At 45.6% G+C, this 19,772-nt stretch overlaps 1 protein-coding gene across 7 annotated transcripts in view; it reads right to left on the bottom strand.

The window, feature by feature from the left end:
* Positions 1–14,030: 14,030 nt before the first annotated feature.
* Positions 14,031–19,772, bottom strand: part of AFTPH (aftiphilin) — a 50,789-nt gene continuing 45,047 nt past the window's right edge. For all 7 annotated transcript variants that reach the window (XR_013948984.1, XM_080586521.1, XM_080586517.1 and 4 more), the window contains one exon: positions 14,031–15,238. Coding sequence is in view for 6 of the 7 variants with exons in the window: in XM_080586521.1 (XP_080442647.1) it covers positions 15,094–15,238 (145 nt within the window). In the remaining variant the exon portion in view is untranslated. The remainder of the gene's footprint in view (positions 15,239–19,772) is intronic.

Genomic DNA, 19,772 nt, shown 5'->3' with positions numbered 1-19,772 from the left:
CACTGCAAAGAACAAAGCAGGGCCAGAATACGTCCAGTGAATCACCTGCTGTGGGTTGGTTCAACCAGTTTCAAGTCCCACACCCAAGAGCAGAGCCACCCCAGGACTGTGTAATCCCAGGCGAAGGGGTGGGGGAGAAAGGGAGAGAAACGTGCCAGGCAGGAGGGACGGCTCTCTGGCGTGGCCCTTGGGATGAGCTCGGAGAGGCAGCAAGTCCCAGCTCGCTGCCAGAAACTTATTCCTGCCTCCCCTCCCACGCCCCGTGCTCCCACTGTGACCTCCCTGCCGGCACGGCCGCCTGGCAGCTGCTCCCTCCAGGCAGGAGCTGGCACCCACGGACCTGAGGGAGCCTCAGAAACAGGTCCCTGCAGGGCGTGGAGGCACAGGGGGTGAAGGGAGAGAGAGCAGGGGAGGAGAAGGGCTCAAGGGGAGTAGGACTTGCTGAACTAATGTGTCCTTGGGGAGGAAAAACTGACCTGCCTACAGCCCATGGGCTGCTCCATGGGGGTAGCGAGTCTGCATGGCTCTGACTGACTCCACTGCACACCTCGACCTAAGCCAGGGTCAGTGCAGGGATAAAAAATTACTAACAGTAAGGAGAAATGTCCCTCTGCAGTCGGGGTGAGCCCAGAGACATCCTGGTTGCTGCTCGCATGCAGCGAAGGCTTTGTCGCGGCAGCTGGACATGGAAACGCACCCCGGTACGCGCTGGGTGGGACAGCGGTATGGAGGGAAAGCTGCAGCCTCAGGAGCATTTGGCACCCTGAGCTCGTTTTGTGGAGCTTGCTGTGCTGCTCTAAATGCTGAAGGCCTTCACCTGAGGTGCAGAAAGATTTAAGTCAATGAACAGCAGGAACAAACCTTATGGTGCAACTCCCTCCTCTCCGGCAGGACTTGCAGTCTGTACCAGGCACGTCAGACTGACAATTTTGGTTACTGGGTGTCTCTGTTGTGCAGGAACTGATCTAAGGTTGTGTTTTTTTACCCTATCAGCTTCACTAAAAGCAGTCAACATGGCCTGGTCATTCCAGAACGCCCTGTGCCACCTGCAGACAGTTTTCTATACAAGGAAAACATGCCCTGCTGAAAAGGGTTAAAACAATCTGTTTAAATAGCTTCATGTTATATACAATTTATCACCCGGAGTAACCATAGGAAAAGCACATTTTCAAGTGTGGTTTCTGACTGTGGTTAACCCTGAAATTGAGGACTTTATCTTTTCTTGATTACTATGCCAATCTTTCGAAACAAAGCTGAGCTGTGACCCGCTCCCTCAATGCAGCTCCTGACACGATGCCTTTTCCTAGCGCACCGTCGTCTCCAAAGAGCTTAGCGTGTGCCTTCTGCAAACACAGGTCCTGCATGGCAGCCAGCAGAGTTAATACCTGCCACGCAACGAGAAGAAAAAGTTAGAAACACATTTTGTAAAGCGTTGCCTCCTCGTTAACCCGCGGGAGAAAACCCAGGCGCTTACTGATGGTTTACTATCTCACGCAACCCTGAGAAGCATAATAATTTCCCAGCATCTAAATGGGGGCCTCAGCAGCAGCTGCACTACGTAAACAGTCACTGGGGTGCTCTGAAGTTGCTGTTGGTATATGGTATATAAAGCTGGGCGAATAACTGATTTTTCGGTTCGCTGGCAATCCTGAAAAAAAGTTAGAAAAAAAAATTCATTTAGGGTTGACTGAAACAAATGGTTCGGCTTTGACTTCAGCCCTTTACAAAGTTTGCTCAGAAGATCATTCAAAATGAAGAATTGCTTCAAAGGGAAAAATCTCAAAGCCTTTCGTTTTGAAAATGCTGAAAGAAAATATTTTTTTTCTTTTCTCTCCAGAAGAAAAGCTTGGCAAATCAAAACAATTTATAAAATGTTTTAGTTTTGCCAAAATTTGCCTTTTTTTTTTTTTTTTTTACTAGAAAAACGCCAGCCGGAGATTTTACCCAGCTCCAGTACAACCAATTTACACCTATAATAACTTAAACAGAGACATCAGTAATTCTGATGAAATGCAGGCTTAAAAAAATAAAAATAAAATAAAATGTCACAGCCATTGCACAAATGTCCTGAAACTGAAACCCAGAAGAAGAAAGTAAGCTAAAAACCGCTAAGCTTTTCTTGGCTCGGCAGGAGAATCTTATTAAGTCTCTGAATCGTATAGCCACAGATTTGGGACGTTGTAAAAGTTAAATTAGTCTTACTTCTTATTAGCAAGGCAAGAATGGAACCAGGAGATTATGATACAGCAACTGCTATTGTGAGCCAATTTTTCAGCATGTTTCTGCTTTTCTCGTGTAAACCAACAATTAGCGGGCATTCTCGCTGCTCTCATAAAAGCGGTGTTATTTTTAATCTCTGGATGTAGGTTTCTGACCTTCTAATGCAATTCACAGGTTAAATGCCACACCACGGCGCGATTTTCTTTTTGTTTCCCGATTTGTTTCGTTTTAAGCCCCTGCTCATTTGTCACTTGGTGCTCTGCAGTCGCATCCACCTCTGCGGCAGGCGTGTGCAAGAGCCAGGGCAGCAAGGAGTTAAGCCCCTGGGTCTGAGGATGCAAAGAAAAGACATCCATATGCACTTCCAGAAAGCCTCACCCCCCTCCAGCCTTGCCTGGGCTGTTGTTGGGAGTTTAATACAGGCTGCTAGACGCTCGCTCAGAGCCCTTCAATGGGGACAGGGGCTGGCCTGCTGGGACTGGGAGCAGTGCTCTTCGTTTAGGCCCAGGGAAATAGATTGGATTTAGCCATGGCTTTGTTCTCGCCCCGCGTTTTCATTCAAAATATGATTGCTCTGCATGCCAGGGAAGAAGGGAGAGTAAGGCCACGCGTTTTTCGAACTGCTGTATTTTTAAATGAACCCAGGCTTTAGCACAGCCTACCTAATTCGCAGCTCCCAGGCATCCCACCAAACTCCTCAGGAGACAGGGCAGAAAGCAAAGAGCAGGTATTTCAAACGTCAAACCCAATCCAGGTTTGAAAACAGTTTAAAAATAAAATAAAAGTGTTTTTTCCTGTTTTATAAACGCACAAGGATGGGCAGCGGCAGTTTGCTGGAAACTGTTTTAACAGCTTGCTACTGCTCTGAACCCAGAGGTGTGCCTTGCACTTAGCTGCACAGGAGAACGTGTGGTGCTGTCCTGCTGGCTGTGGCCTCTCCCCAGAGCTCAGGGTCCCCTCGGAGGGGCTCGGGGGCAGGCAGTCCCCATGCGTCTTGCTGAGTACCTCCGTAGATGAAAACCCCAGGTGGACAACGGCGAAGACTGCTAAGGAAAAACGATGCCATGGCCTCAGCCTGAGGGAGATAAAATGGGAGAGAAGGAGAGAAATCCTTGGAAGAAAAAACAAAAAACAAAACACACAGCGGAACTTGGAACATCTCAAATCACAGCTACGCTATGAAACCATACCCTCCGAAGTAATATTTAATGAGCCAGTACCTTCATTCATCATGAGAGAATGGGTTCGTCTGAATACCGGAGTCCCTAAATAACACTGCTAGCAGTTCTTTTTTATTATTATTTTTTAAATAGCACCTTTAATCCCCAAGCAGTTGGCTACCAGCCTACAGAGGCACAGCAGGGTTAGAGGCAGGTAGCTGGGCTGCAGGGCACCTCTGGCCTGGTAGGGAAAACGAGGTGCTTCCAGCAGGTGAGGTTCGAGGGGCTGCCCTGGCTTGTCAGCCCTCAGCCCTCCTGCAGAACAGCTCTCTTGCACCGGGGAGAAATGAGCTGTCTCCAGCCACGCCTCTAAGTCTAATGCTGCTGCTGCTCTGCATGAAAGGAGCTGGAAATCCCTCCGTGGCGGGGTGCCGCTTTTAACCCTGAACGTTCAGGGTGGAAACCCAGGGAGCTCTGAGGGGAAGCTCCAGGTCTGGGTAACCACAGCTACCACCAGCCTGCCCCTCGGATGGAGGAGGCAGGATCTCATCCCTGCCCCTGTTAGTTTACAGTGCCCACATGATATTTGGGGTCTGCACAGCGCCTTGCTAGCCCGAGTTAAACAAAAGAGTAAGAAAGCTGGGTTCTGCACAGAGGGATCCTGCACACCAGGATCCTGCAGGCCTCGGGCCATGTTCCAGGAGGAGGGAGAGGCTGCTGGGGCTCCCAGCACGCTTGCTCCTGCCCCTCCAGACAGGCTTGCACTTTAAGAAAAGCTCAGTTATTTCTTGGAGAACTCCAGGCCTTGGGAGTAACAACTGCTGAACCCCGAGGGGTGAAACCTACAGGAAACGTGATGTGGTGTCACTGGCTTTCCTCTCGGTAGAGGACAAAGGCCTAAGGATCTGTGAGTGCCCCAAACCACATCTCAGCACAGGAGAGACCCATCTCCCACGTGCTGCAAAACCCTGGGCAGGGCACATACGAGATGCCTTCATACTAGACTCCAACACCAACCTAAGAGCACCTGGTACCTCGCAGAACCCCAGCAGTGCTAATCACAGATATCGCTCTCTGTGCCTATCATTTTGTGTCTGCCTATAATCGTATATGACTATATATGATCATTATAAAAAAAAACAAAACACTCAGCTCCTCACAGCAAACTCTAGACAGGGAGAATGGTCTGGGAAGCATAAATTATACAAACAAAAGCAAATGCAAAAGCCCCATTTAGACACTTAAGTTGAAGTGTTTAGCTAGAAAAGCCAGTCTTGAATTTATCAGCCTCTTCTCTGCGCTGCCCTGAAGAAGCAGGAAACAATCACACGGTGGCTGCAGTGTTTCTTTCTTGACCGTGGCATTTGAGACACCTCTCCTCGCAGGGAAAGGGCAGCTGTAGTCTGTGAGCTGCACTTCTGCAGCTACAATAGCGGCAGCAGGAGCGTCTTTTCCTCCCCGCTCTCTAGTTAATTAGGATTTCCCATGTGTGAGTTTGTTTCACAGGAGAAAAGGCCTACCTCTGCCTTGTTTTCCTCTTTTCCAGCGGCAGCTGTATTTTGGGGAGCCTACAGCAGCAGCGGGGTCTTCGGGGCTCTGTCAGGCAGGAGAGCACAGCACGCTGTATTGAAAGTAGAGCACGAACTCCCTTGTGAACCTGCCAGAGTTCCCTTGTCCGCCTCTACCTGTTTGGGCTGCTGAGAAGAAACCAGAGCCTATTATCAGGCCTGCTTCTTTGTCAGGTGCTTCTTTGATGTAAATTCAACCATGATCAAAAATGCTGATCACAGCAAAGAGCCAAGGAGTAACAAACATGCAAGCTGCACGGTGACCTGCAGAGATTAGAGCAGCCGGGGCTGTAGACAAATCGGGAAGATTAAACGCAAACGAGCTAAGAAGTGGTGGGAGAAGTACCCGGGGAGACAAAAATAAGCAACGCAGACAGAAAATTAGAGAACGAGGCAGACCAAAGACTGAGCAGACCCTACTAGTACATAAATCAAAGTCCTCTTCGCCCCCTGCCCCCCAACACTCCAGCTTTACCCTAATGCTTCTGCTCCCAAAGTCACTGCTAGGCTTGCTGTAAGGAAACAGAGAGAGAAAAACCTCTTGGTGCATCTTATTGCACTGCGTTCTGCAGTGACAATTGCAGAACCAAATCAGCAGAGAAAAACAGGCTTTTTTTTTTATTTTTTCTTTTATTTCAAAGAGGAAAAAAACCTTCTGGAGAGCTGCAAACAGGAGTTCCTTGCAATCAGAACTGCCCTGCTAATCTCAGCATCTGCACGGCTCATCTGTGCAGCTTCCCCAATGCCTTACACTGGGGGCACACGGGCTAAGGAAATGTTTTGGGTTCCTCACGTGCCTGATGCTGTTCTAACACCCTGCAAATACGTCCCTGCCCGCAGCACAGCAGCACTTTGAGAGATTTCTTTGAAATTCAGAGAGTGGGGCTACTCTTTTGAAGATGGAAATATTTAATTTGGGGCAGCATAGGAGAGCACGACGTTACTTCATCCTTCACCTATTGCCACCGGTGATGGCATCACCCTGCAAGCTCTCAGATTTGAGCACCGATGCTGATTTAGGGACCACTTACCAGTATGCCTGGTTATAGATGAGTATTAGGCACCATTCTACTAACCAACCTTTCTGCAGCTAAATGAGATCTGCTGCCTTACCGGCAACATATTTGTCTTTCACATCCCATGGCTGCAGACAATACTTGCTGTATCCCTCAAAAATATTCTCTGGCAGCAGCATTGGGAAATGTGCAAAATTCTTCCTGCAAACACGCTCAAATCCTCCTTGCCACTGCATACCACTGCTCTTTCACTGCCACTTGTAAACCCGGGCAGTGACGTTGTGTTCACACTTGCAAAACAAGAATACATTTTTAACCCTTCTGATCAGAAGCAGCGGAATAAGATCAAGATGCCAGAGAGGCAGATTTCTGCACACAAGCCCTGTTATTTGCTAATGAGATTTCAGCTGTGATGCTCCCCACTCATGTCTTTGAGATCAAAACACGTTTCAGAGATCAGACCACTCCGAAACAGGTCGACAGCAATTCCCAAACCACCTCCCCTTGTGCTGTAAGTGCCATTAGGCTGGCGTGAGCCACGCTAAATGGCACCCAGTAGTAGCTGGTGCTAGGGAGAGTCTAGTTTAAGCATGCCTCAGCCCAGCTCTGATCTGTTTTATCCTGTGGGTAAACACAGTAGCTTAACAGAGCCACCGCCAAACGAAGTTTACAGAAAAACTTCTGGTCCCTACATGCAGGACCAGAGCCACGCAGCACTGCCCACGCAGGTCAAGGCAGCTGTGGTCCTAACAGCACCTGAGGAGATGTTTAGCACCCATCCTGCTCATCTTCTTAAAACCTGTTCAACTCCGAGGTTTAACCCCAGAAAGGCTCAAATGGAAAATCCAGATCTCCTCCCCGCATCCACTCCGATCTTAGGTGGAGGTGGCTTTCCTGAAGAGGAGGGAATTCAAGCACACCCACTGCAAAACGTTGCTAGTTTCCTGCGGGAGGATAACCTCCTGAGCCAGCAGGGTCCTCCCGTGGGCAGCATGAATGAAACACTAGGAAGAGAAGGAGCCCGTGCCAGCTGCAGTGGTCCTACAAGCTGGAAAGGCCTGAACTCCCTACCTCTTCGGTCCTGGACCGGGGAGAATTGGCTCAGGCTGCCTCCTGAATGAAAGAGCAGCTTTCCTAATGACTGAGCTCACACTGCCAGCCTGCTAAGGAGCTGCATTGATTTGAAACCTAAAGGACAGCTGTTTGTTCCTCCCTTTCCACCCTGCTTCCTTCTCCTTGGCCAAAAGAGGAGGAAAGTTGCCAGAACGGGCTTCATATAGGTGGATAAGGCAAGAGAGAGGGTAAAAAAAAAACAACAAAAAACAACACACGCACAAAACAACCCACAGCAGAAAAGGAGGGAAAATTGTACCCTTAAAAGCACAAAGCATCCATACAACTGCTCACTTTGCCATTGTCAGAGCAAGGCAGCTTTGTCCAAGAGAAAGCGGAGTAACCTGCAATAGTCCTAACAGCTGCAAAACACCCGCTGCCAGCTGCATGTTGATTTTTAACTCGCTTCGGCATTAACGAAGTGACAAAAGGCTTTAGTGCTTCTAATGAAAACGCAGTCCCAGCACTCAGTAAAGCAACACAGCCATAAAAAAAAGCCCTTCTTGCTAGAATTCTTGTGCAAACAGGTTTCAAGGCCAAGTTGCTGAGATTTGGACAAAACGTTTGATGAGACTTGGGGCTGGGGAGGGTGACGAAAGGGAGAGTTTGAAGGTGCACGCTGGGGATGCTTCATGTCTTTCAACCCACCTCCAAAACAGACAAGCTTTTATATTTGTGGTATGATTCCTTGGGTTTAAGAACCAAAACGTGATTAGAAAATGCCTTACAGAACTCTGAGCCAACCTTTACATTTTTTGAAGGAGTCTGTTAGATACTTTCCACTCCACTCGACTCCTGTGTAATCTCCCAGCACTCGTCTCCAAGACTGCTGTGAAGAGCTGAAAGGCCTTCGGAAGAGATCCAGCAAAACTTGTTGACTCATTTTTTGTGAACTCCTTGGACTGATGCACATACAGGAGTAAGAAAATTGTCAGTCCAGCTACCTGGGGAGTGTCTGCATACCACTGTCAGCGTTCACTTGCTCTTTCCAGGGCAGTCTCCTCACACCCTTCTTTTCTCCAGCTAAAAGGGACCTGAAAAACCAGCTCCAACCACAGCAAAACTTACAATTCAGTCAGTATCCAAGCTCCGCAGACTTGAGCGATGGCCAGAGGAGAAACTAGAATAGACACTAGACAGAACAACTCTGCAGTGCCCAGGCACGTGTCTTCCGTAGGCCCCACTGTCCATCACCCTGCCCCTCTGGCCATACAGCTGCCCACTGGCTTTGGAAAGGCAAGCTAGAATGAATTTGGGTGGCTGGTGCAGCAGGACTGCCTTCCCTGTCCCCAGATCACCATGGCCAAGAGATGTTGCTATCCCAAGCAATAGTAGGGCAGATCCTTACATTTTTTTTTTTTTTTTTTTTTGGAGATTTATACAAACAGACCACAGTTACTAATTAGAAACATCACTGGGACTAGTGCTGGAGAAGCCCATTTGCCTGTTTACAACTAGAGCTGGCCTCTGTTACAGGCAAATCCCTCAAAGAAGGCACTGTAACGATGCCACCAAGAGTGGTTGAGGTGTGGAGGGTCCTGCTCTCACCAAGACAGAGTCCACAAGGCTTACCCTTCTGCGGAGCTAAGCCAGCTCTGATGGCGCGGTTCTTTAGGATGGAGCTGAACACCACAGTGGTCTTTGGGGTTTGCACCACAGCAAGGTTTGCGGTGCTCTCTGCATTACAAGGCCACAGTTACCTGAGGTATGCTGGACAAGTCCTTCTCCTACAAGGCATCCTCCTGAAGGCCAGTCAGCAGATTAAGGTCTGATCCAAAGCACTTGCTTTTCTCCCCTTGTGTAAGGCTGGTCTGAAGACCAGCTCAGATGAGACAACACTTCCTGCCATTTATAAGATTAAGGCTGCCTTGAGAACCACACCTGGCTTCAGTAGCTGCGCTCGCTGCAGTTCTCCACTCTCTGAAGGAAACAAACAGTGAATGTTTTATCGCTTAAAGATTTAGAAACAATGGAGACACATTTCACTGGAAAAGCTGAGACAAAGGCAGGGCTGCTGAGCAGGGCTGAAACCACCCCTCTGCGCTCCTCCTTCCCCATTTAATAACTTCAGTGCTTTCAGTTCAGGAGGCAAGGCTCATGCGACGACAACAATCCCAGTAGGAAGCCTACATGTATTCTGAGGGGATTTGCTTGCTAGACCTGGAGCAAACCAAGCAAACGCTTGCAGCATGGGACTGTGCACAAGTGTACTCTCAAACCCCTGCTGGTCCAGCCCTCGAGGGTAAGTACGGCTCAGACACCACAGCTGAACTGCCAGCATCAGCACGGGTGGAGCAGGTTAGCAGCAGACTGCCCCCTTTGTCACAAATAGGAAGGACAGAGGTGGCAGCCCGGCAGAGCACCTTAAGGCACGCAGGCCGAAAGGGCCAGCTTCCTTTTCGTGCCTCAAGTTTGGTTTTCCACATGTGTACGTACTCTGAACATACAGAACTATGCCAAAAGGATCATTAAGCTCGTGGGAAAACATGCCAAAAGGATCACTCAGTCTGTTTAACCAAATACTCAAAAATATCCATGGTACCTTAATTTGACTCTACTTTGAATCAGTCTCATTATTTTGTTTTCTACAAGACCATGGCCTCTGCCATTTGAAAGAGAAGTATTTTTTTCATCCCCTTCACATTCTACAAGTAGTCCCAAGCCTTATTTAACGCACACAACCCAATTCCTACATGAAGTACAGTATTAGGAACCTCTAGGAGTACTTGCCTTAACATTAGGTGAGCAGGGTCCTCACAACATCAGTGGATCTGCAGAAGAAGATTCACAGCCCCTAATCTAGGAAAAAACCTCTCATCGGTGACCATGCAGCAAATCCAGCTGCAAGACAACAAGCCTTTGAGATATTTCTGACACCTTCATCAGCCAAGTGCTTCCCAGACATCCCCGGCAAACTACAAAGATGAGCGTGGCATATCAAACAGAGCTGATCTCTATAGCCCTGCTGTAAAGCAGGGATAACACATCTGACAAGTTTGGGAACAGGATGACAAGATTAAAATCAGAGCTCCAGCAGTTTCAGGTACTTAGCACATGCACCTAACTCCTGATGTCGCAGAGCCCTTAATGTATATAAAATGACCAAAGCTAACTGCTTCAGCTACATCCAGGAGCAATTAGCATTTCTGCACAGCCCAATCAGGCAACTCATGCTGGGCACCGAATGACAGAAACGTTTAAGTGAAAAAAAAGAAAAAACAAAAAACAACTCCAGCAAAAACCAGCTGGCATGGGCAGCCTCTTCAAGGCAGGAGAGCATCGCCACTCCACCGTGCCTGCTCCATAGTTTCCACACAACGCCATCCTTCCTCTTAAGCTACACGAAGCAGGGGCCCTGCAGAGGAGAGTTTCACTACACTGATTCAGAAAATAAATCTGCGCAGGGCACGAGGCAAGAACCCAGTGAGGACAGTACAATATGCCAGCAGCGACGGTCACGTTGCAGGTACGTGACAGGACAGAAGCTGCAGCTCCAAATCACAGCAGCTGAGCTCAAGTTTTTGGAGGATGAGATTTTATACCTACAGTGCAGATTTATAACGTACTTCCTTATTTAAAAGGAATTTCTAAAAGAAGGTCTTCTAACATCTGGACTTATATCAGTGTTAAAACACGCATAAGCAGCTGCATTTAAACCCTCATGTCTGCAGGCCAGCTCTCTACAAAAAATAATTAATAGCAACAACAGGCTGTTGCAACGCATGTAACTTACACTCACCCAGTGGGTTTGACACATTCGCTCTGCAGTGTAGCACTAATACAGAGACTTGGGCCTCTGAGGCTCAATTCCAGATTTTGGAGAAAAGCAGCCAGTGGGCACAGTGTGTGTGCCTGTAATCCATCCCAGGCTTTCTCTCCTCTCCAAATGCCCCTGCTCCTCATGCTTGTATCCAGCTATCTCCACCACCTGCTCTTCCTATAGCTATCTCAGCTGCCTACACCGAGCTTCACCTTCTGATTTCCCCTACTCAGAGATTCTCTCAAGCCTTATGTTTTCTTCCAGCTCCTCCTTAACCTCCCTCCAGCCCTCTGAATTTGAATGAGGTGCTTCTCCCCCTTTCCTTTCACGCTCCTGCTTCACCTAAGGGAGCACACCAGGCTCACACAGGCACACTGTGCTCTTCAGCACAGAAGCCAGATTATGAAAAACACCTCTGCTTTTGTAGCAGACACTCCTAGAAACTGCTACACAATTACTAGATGCCGTACACTATCATAAATTATACTCAAGAGTATTTTGCAACTATCCTGTTTGAAGATTGCTGAAATACATACAGAAGGGCAGAACTGGAGCAGAAGAGTTGCACCTGGAGGGAAGCAGTCGGGCCTAGGCCGATTCAACCTTTATGCACACAGAGCTAAGTCTCCCTCGCATCCTGCAAAAATCACTGGATGTTCAGCTGAAGTGCAGCAGTCCTGCAGTCCAACGAAAAAACAGCAGTCACACAGGGATACCACGTAAAATTACGCCCAACGATCCAACATGATGAAGGGTTAACTTCTGCGCACACTAATTGCATTTGAGGGCATCTCTGCGCGTTACTTGGCGGCTTTATTTTGGGGCTCTCAAAATGAGTCTGTCAGGCTAATGGTATTCTGAGGAGGGCTTAACATTTCAAGTGCCGCGGGAAGCGCGGCACCGCTAACACCTGCAGCAGGTGGTAGCGCTCCCAATAAGTCAGCGCCGAACCAGCGAGTGTCAGAGCGCAGTCTTTTGGCTAACACAAGCGGAGCTCAGCTCTTCTTAGCAGTCATTCAGGCTCCCGCGGCTCGCTTCACAGTGGGAGCTTTGGACTTTGCTTTATGGCCACGTTCCAGCCCTGGCGGTTGCATCCTAACCAAGTGTCCTTTGCTGCTCCTTTTGGACGAGCACAGAAGCGCCTCGCTCTTAAACGACGCCATTTCTCAGGCGGATGAGATGCCCACTGACACGTCTGATGACAACGCACAGCACCACGTATCTGCAAAAAGGACCAATTACCGCCGTGCCTAGCGAGATTCAACCAGATAAAGCACGCTGCGTCAGTGGGAACAGCACGGAAGGGCACCCCTGTGTAGCTGGATCCGCTAGACAAAACTTTCTGCGTAAGAACAAAGCCGCCCTTACAGGACAGGAGAGTGGCAGAAGCATCTGTCTGTCCATCCCATAATCAACAAGGAAGGAGGGGGACTGAGGAGACAAAAATCAACACTACCTTTTTTCTGGCAAGCGGCATCCATCTCGGACGGTTGAATTTAGATGGAAGATCGATGTCTTTCAGCAGAGGGAAGGTCTGTGGGACGTAGCTTTTTATTTTTCATTTTTGGCAGAAAACAATATTAAAACCCCATAAACACACTCTAGGCAGTGCCAGGCTTCACACAGCGTCAGATCGGTCCATCAGTCACACCCGAAATCGCCTCTTCCCCCCGCCATTCCTTCCCCCTCCCCCAGTTACTGCGGGCCACCAGTACAGCACTCGGAGACTGGGAAGACAAATGGGCAGCTGCCTCTAGAGGCAATTGTGAGGAGTCTAAAGATCAACTTGCAGCTGGCACTTCCACCCCCACCTCTCCTTAATACTTCAGTCCACTCCCTGCCAGACAGGGATCATGAGTCAGCTCCTAACCATATTCTCCTGGAAACAATGGCTCTAGCTCCATAGTGCTGCAGCTACACCGCTGCTCCGGCTCCGAGGGACGCACGGCAGCTCTGAAAACAAAAAGGCCGATTTTAACCTACAGCAGCCGAGCACCAGAACTGAACGATATAATAAGCATGCACTAGAGAATACGATGCTAAAACCCAGGAGATTAGCAAAGCAAATTTCGAGGTGAAACAGGCATGAAGTCAGTGCTGTAATAAAAATTTGCTGAAGCAAATGCCCTTTTTTTGGGGGGTGGGGGGGTGGGATTTGAGGTAAAGCGGCTGGCTTTTGCATAAACCTTTTCAACTATAAAAGGGTGTAGTTTTATACAAGAGCATTGTACGCCGCGTCACTAATTGGAGGGCAAAGGAACTGGTTTAGCCTTTACAAATTAACTTTATCACAAGCAAAGGAGCTGCTCTCTCAGCTCTGAGTGGCCACCACTCACTGAGACTCACTCCTGCTTTCACACAGGTGGCACTCCATCCTGCACTAACCTCTTGGGGACATTGGAGAGGGCTCCCTAGAAGGAAAAAGTTTGCAAGAACTTTGGTCCTTTGGTCCTTACAAAGTTTTCAGCTTCTCAGCCACTATCGTCAAACTCAGAGTAACTTTTCTGCCCCAAGGGCTGTCAGACAATAAAGAATTCAAAGAAAAGGTAAGAAATGCAACGGAGATTTCTCAGAACTAGATGTCAGCTGAGGAACTGGTGGTGATTAGGGAACATTTCAAGAGCTGAATACATACAGAAGGTTGGATACATCAATAGAGTCTATACCCACACAAAGAGCCCTCAAGGAGCGTCAGCACCCAGAGCATGCCTTACCTGCAGACTTTCTACTCTGAATAGTCCAGGATATCCTCTGACGAGAAGTTGCTGAAAGAGCTACAGGGCAAGCTAACACGTTAGGAAACTTGCTACATTTACATTTCTTAATTCTAGCTAAGAAATACGTAAAACCAACTGGCCCTTCGCACCTCACCTGACTTCCTGTTTCTCATGCATCAGTACTGCCCGTTACTTTGAAGAAGTCTCTAACCCAAAACACGAACACGTCTTGAGCCACAGTGCCCTGTAGGTTGGAGGCCAAACCAGAAGACTGCACCATAACATATTCAAGGAGACAGGACAATAAAGAGAAGTCTGCTTCTCCTTCTGCAGGACCCTGACAGGTGTGTCTTGTGAGACTGTGCGGCACAGATTAGAAGGTTCTACTGTTAATGCAGTGCATCAATTTTGCTGTCAACAGAAACATGAATAATTTATACATCCCATATAAAAAGATAGCAGACTATATACATATATATCTTTTAAATTATTTTATTTTGTGTAAGCTAAAAGGAAATTTACACACTTAAATCTCAAAAGACCTTGGGCATGCACATTGACCTTTTTAGAGGTTCTTCTACATAGCTCTCTTTTTTCCATAGGAATTTCCCCGAACATTTACAACCCATAGTTTTTACTGTATATACAGCCTAAAACCATAGCAATCTATGATTATGTCATTTTACACTGTGCAAAATCAAACATAGGAATAGTGGTACAACAAAACATAAAAATTTTTAACAGATAAATTTCATTGTAAAGACATTCATATAGTTTTGGTCCTTCTTTTCCAAATCAAACCGATTAAAAGCAGATGACCTTCTAATGACCCCCAAATCAAGTGTTTAGACAGTGATCCATAACTGGAACAAGAAGTTACTGACAGCATACCTTTCAAAAGGCTATATAGTGACAAAGCCATACTACTGAAGTTTAAGAACATAAAAATTGATCAGCCAACCAATCAACCAGGGGGAGGGGAGATGGGAGAAGGAAAGAAAAAACACATCTTAAGCTTGTTAAAACAGAAAAGAAATCATTGGGTTTTAAAAAACAATAACTGAAAACCCACAATGTAACTTTCTTTTTTTTTTTTTTTTCCAGCAAAAAGTATTTTAATATATGCAGGAAAGAAAAAGACGCTCAATGCAATCTGAAAACCTTTAAAGGGGACTTCACATATTGTGAAAATTGACGTCTTCATTATGTGTTTCTAGGATTTTTTTTTTAAACTTTTTAAAGTTTTGTAAGAAGGACACCACCAGTGTATTTCACAAAGACATAAATGTATACACCCCAGCACAACAAAAAGAATAGATCTTCAAAAAGATTTACCCCCAATTATTTACATTTTTCTCTAATATAAATTTAGGACTCCAGTATGTAAATAAATATACATAACTATGTATACCTTTCTAGTGCTGCTTACCAACAAATCATCTGAACTTGATTTTTTTTTTAATTAAAGCAAGATTGCTTTTTATGACCCCCAGAGGGAAGGAAAAAAAAATCAATAGAAAACGTCCAATTCACATCACTTTAGTCTACCTTTTCTTGGCAGCTTGTCGAAGGTGTTAATGTGGCTGGGAACATCAACACCTTGGCATGCATGAAAGTTAAGTCAGGAAGGCTAGAAATCACCTTGGCAGCCTCTTCACTAAGATGTTCTTCCTTTTTAGGCTTCCTGTTGAGAAGAAAAGAAAAAAGTGCATTAATCCAGTACCTGATATCCCTTGGATCACTGAAAGAATCACTGATTGAAGCAGTGTTCTGTCACTTTGTCTCCCACTGACAAGCACTTCTGTAAGCTATTTGAAGCTAGTCTAATGTTATAATACCTACCTGCCTAACAACAAAATGTTAACACGGGAAGTCAGCAAAACGTTCCTGAATATTGTTACAATAAGGAAAAAAAATGTCTATTCAGATGCTAATTTACCACAGGGTGGGGAGCAAGTTCCAGTGTGCCATTCTGGGACTATTCACTTGAAGAAACAACCAGACTCCAGGACTCCAGACTCATATTTTAGGGTTAAGACAATAGGAACATTTCTTTTAAGCTACCTAAGTTCAGTACAATCTTTCAATATAAAATTGAAATATTTTGAAAGGACATTAAGAAGTTCCTAACTTACTCCTTTAATAAATAAATATGGGTACTTATGCTGTATTTCCGACACAACTACACTCAGATTATATACCATACTACTCTACTTCATGATCCACAAGCCCCTTTCCCCCTCCAAGGTCTCATCATCATCAGAAGGTAGTTCACTGTTGGCAGCTAACTCTCTTTGAAGTGAACGAGGTTGTGTATCCATAATGATGCTCACAGCAGTTTGGGAACCACAGGTATTTACTTCGCCTTTTGCATTATTCACAAGAATTACTGAGCACAAATGAATACAGAGGTCTGAATCCCACGTTGCTTGGTTCTCACTGTTATGCAAGAAACTCACATTTCCTAAGCAAAATGAAGGCTGGCTCAGACTGCTACAGAAGTTCCCCTCTCCTGCCTCCTCGGTGCTTTATCTTGAAGAATCCTGGCTATTACTAGAGAAAACGAATACTCCATCAAATGTTATTCCAGCTCCAAAAAGGCACCTGCTACACCCTGCAATAACATTAGAAATCCTAGCTAAATAAGCTCTCCCATTATGGGGCAAAACACTGAGACAAAAGGCTAGAAACAAACGACTTTTCCATACAGCATTTCAGAAATTTTCTTTTTACACCTTATCTTAGCTATAAACTTTAAACTGTACCCATGAGAGGGCAATCACCACTTCAATCACGAAGCAGCATATATTTATATGTCTTTTTCGTCAGCACACATCAGGTTTGTTCCCTGAGCTAATGAGAGACCAGGAAAAAGCAAGGAGCTACGTGTTTGCTTCAGCAGCAGTCTCAGAATTTCTTGGCTAAGGGGGACAAAAAAACGCCGAGTTAAACTCATCCTTGACATCAGTGATCATTGTGTTGACACTGAGCTATCAGTTTTGTTTGCTACTTGAAATCTCCACTTGATGAAAGATCTCTAGATGAGGCAGTATAGATACTAAATCTGACTTTCCCTTGCTAGAATAGCAATATTTTCTTTTCTCTGCTGCAGTGGAATTTCATGAGCCACTGACTAGGCACATTACCAAATTCTGGAGGATAAACAAAGCTGTGTGCTGGATTTACTGAAGGAAGAAGCAGAGAGCCAATATGTGCCTCCCTCTCTAACAGCTTCACAGTCACCACTGTGTGCACTTGAAGGACTATCTCTGAGCTGTTGAAATGTGGTTGTCACCCACCACTGCGTTATCAGTATCTGGTGCACTATTAGTAATCACTTACCACAAGCCTCTTACGGTACAAACTCCTGGTGATCAAGGACTTATAGCTAACAAAGGAGTATTTGACAGAGGAAGCCAAAGGAAGAGGGCTGACTCAGAGATCTGCATTAAAAGGAGTTCCTGCAATTGTAATCAGGCACTGAGATGGAGCTCACACACTCCTTGCTATTTATATGCCTCTTCCTCCTCTGCTCAACTGTGTCATGCGGAGAAATGGCACTGCTGGGTCCCAGAGGCAGCGCTGCACTTTATTTGGTGTTCATATGGAGGACCTTTATCACAGGGCAACGCTCTTGCTGTCCTAACCAGTGTCTGCAACATCGCCGCAGAATATGCATGCCAGTGAGCACAGTCAGATGTGAATCTCGCTCGATTACTGAATGCTCCCCTCCTGGTTGGAGGCCCTTCGCAGTAATTTATCTACTTCACGTGCTCTGCAAAAAGTACCAGTGAAGGACAGGCTAACACACTTACATAGCAAACATTATTTAACTATGATCAAGTCACAGCTATGGATCCAACCACTTGCCAGAGCTCAAAACTTTTTTTTTTTCCTTTAAATCGTCTTAGTGCAGAGAGAGGAGGAGATTGGCTAAGGTCTCCACTCCTCAACAGAAAGGGGTAGGCTTATCCAAAAAATAATAAAACTGGATGCTTCAAGTGCCCCTTCTGGATAACAGAGCAGTCAACACCTTCAGTAGCAAACATCTCCAGGGCAACCCTGAACAATTACTCATTAGCTCTCTATAAACTTAAAAGACAAAGTATCATCATCATCACTGCAGACTGGTTTTGCATCAACTTCATTCAGGTTTTAAAACTACCTTCTACAAAACACTTTACCCCCATCCACCTCTTCTCTTACACTAGGTTACATTTCCTCCCAAGACAGAGAACAGAGGGAATACCTTTCCCCAAGCAATTATGCCAGTCCTTCTACCTGTTGGCATGATGTTTCCTTTTTAAAGGCACATTAACACCAAGCTGCAAGAAATTAGCCAAACTGACAGGCAGGAAAGATACTGGAAGAAGATTTTGCAAGAAATAGGGAATGCTTTGTAGATGTGTCGCTCACACCTAACTGTTCTGGTTTACATTCCAACCCCTTCCTGAAGCATTCAGCCTTTCAGGACTTCAGTGACCTCTCATGTTTGCAACAGTTTCTGAGGGTAACACCAAAAAGGCCAGGCTCTAATAGAAACAGTGATTAGAGAAAGGCGCTTTAAAAATTACTCTGTAATTAAGAGTTAGCCTGCTCCATCCAATGCTGCCCACAAGGAGTATTTCCAGTTTAAATGAGGGTTTCAGCCAGTTCTTGGAACAGTATCAGTGCTCTGCTTTTCTTCAGAAAGACAGCAGATAAACTTTTTATCTCTGCCAATTCTACAGAATTGGGCAAGGCTGCAGAGTGTCAGTGGAATGCTGCACTGGAGCACTGGCTTTCCATACTGCTACCTTCAAGGTCTCAGATTCGAGCTGGGAAGCTTCCCCTCCTCTGTTTGCAAGCAAAAGATGGAGGTATTTCAAACTGAGATGACTCTTCACATGGCTTTCCTACAGCTGAATAATGGTACTTTCCCTCTAAACTCTACCCTCAAAGCTCCTGAGTTCAGACAAGTTACAGGCAGATATGGGGTAGTTTTAGCACAACTAAGTACCCATCAAAGTGGTGTTAAGCCACTGGCCACATCTTCTCCTGCCCATTTGTCAGGAATGGTTAAGTCTGTTTCCAAGCTACAGCATGCAGGTCGTCTTTGCTGAGCCGTCTGTACCCAGCCACTCCTATTTTAAAGATTTCAGTTCATTACAAATAATTTCAAAAGAAAAACAATTTTATTAGGAAAAAGCTAAGACACTGCAACATATTTAGTATACTGTTGAGACAAGACCTTATCTCTTTGAAGGTTTCTGCCTTGAAAAACTGAAAAGCAGACTGCTTTTATTTCATAGAGCACAAAATCAGAATAGATGAAAAACTCAATATAAAAAAATCAGATCTTCTTTAAAACAGCTAATCTGTGTGCATGTCTGAACTTAACTGGTAAGTCTGAGGTCTCCAGCCTCTCCCTACAGGCAGCTATATTCCTACAGCAGAGATATAGAACCTCTTCATATCACTAAGTAATACTCTCCAGAAGTGGGGAAAAACTTTGACATCTAAAGAGCTCCAACAGAGCAAATAAAAGTTTCAAGTGTGCTGTGGAAGCATTTAAAAAAACAACCAAACAAAAAATCCCCACCCACACATCAAGAAAACAATACAGAAAATGAAGGTCAACATTCATTTAAGCAAAGCAGACTTCACTGCTCATTTGTAAAGAAAAAGCAAGCTAAGACATCTTAAAGGTCTGGCAAGCAAGGAGGCAGAAAGCTAAGAATGGAGATAAAGAAAATAATATACATTTGGAGTTTGGATGCCCTGCTGCAAATTTGTGGTTACTTTTAAACTAGATTTGGAATATATGACAAAGTTATTTCAACTGTTGATAAGTTTTCTATCTAGCTAGTAAAACTAACTTTTCTTTCCCACTAGCTTATCTTCAGAAGTATATATCCTCCATGGATAGAAAAACAGGCAATCCAAAAGCAGAGAAAAAAATCAGCACTGAGGTGTGGAGTTCCCTCTACTGGTTCTCTCTTGAAATTTCATGGAGTGTTGAGCTTTTTTTAATTCAGTGCTCACTTTGAATATTTTCACTGCAAGAAAACTAACACAATAGTTTTCTTAATGAAAGAACACAGTCTAAAAGAGCTATTTTTACTTATTTTAAGAAATCCTGTTATCTTCAATCATTACAAATCCCTACATATGATGCAATTCTTGTGTGTGTGTGTGTTTTAAGCGCTATGATGCACGGAAACCCATTTATTTAGCTA

Source organism: Anser brachyrhynchus, assembly GCF_964034855.1.
Source record: "Anser brachyrhynchus genome assembly, chromosome: 3".
Lineage (NCBI taxonomy): Eukaryota > Metazoa > Chordata > Aves > Anseriformes > Anatidae > Anser > Anser brachyrhynchus.
Note: the sequence above shows the minus strand (reverse complement) of the source record. Positions and strands in the feature narration are given on the sequence as shown.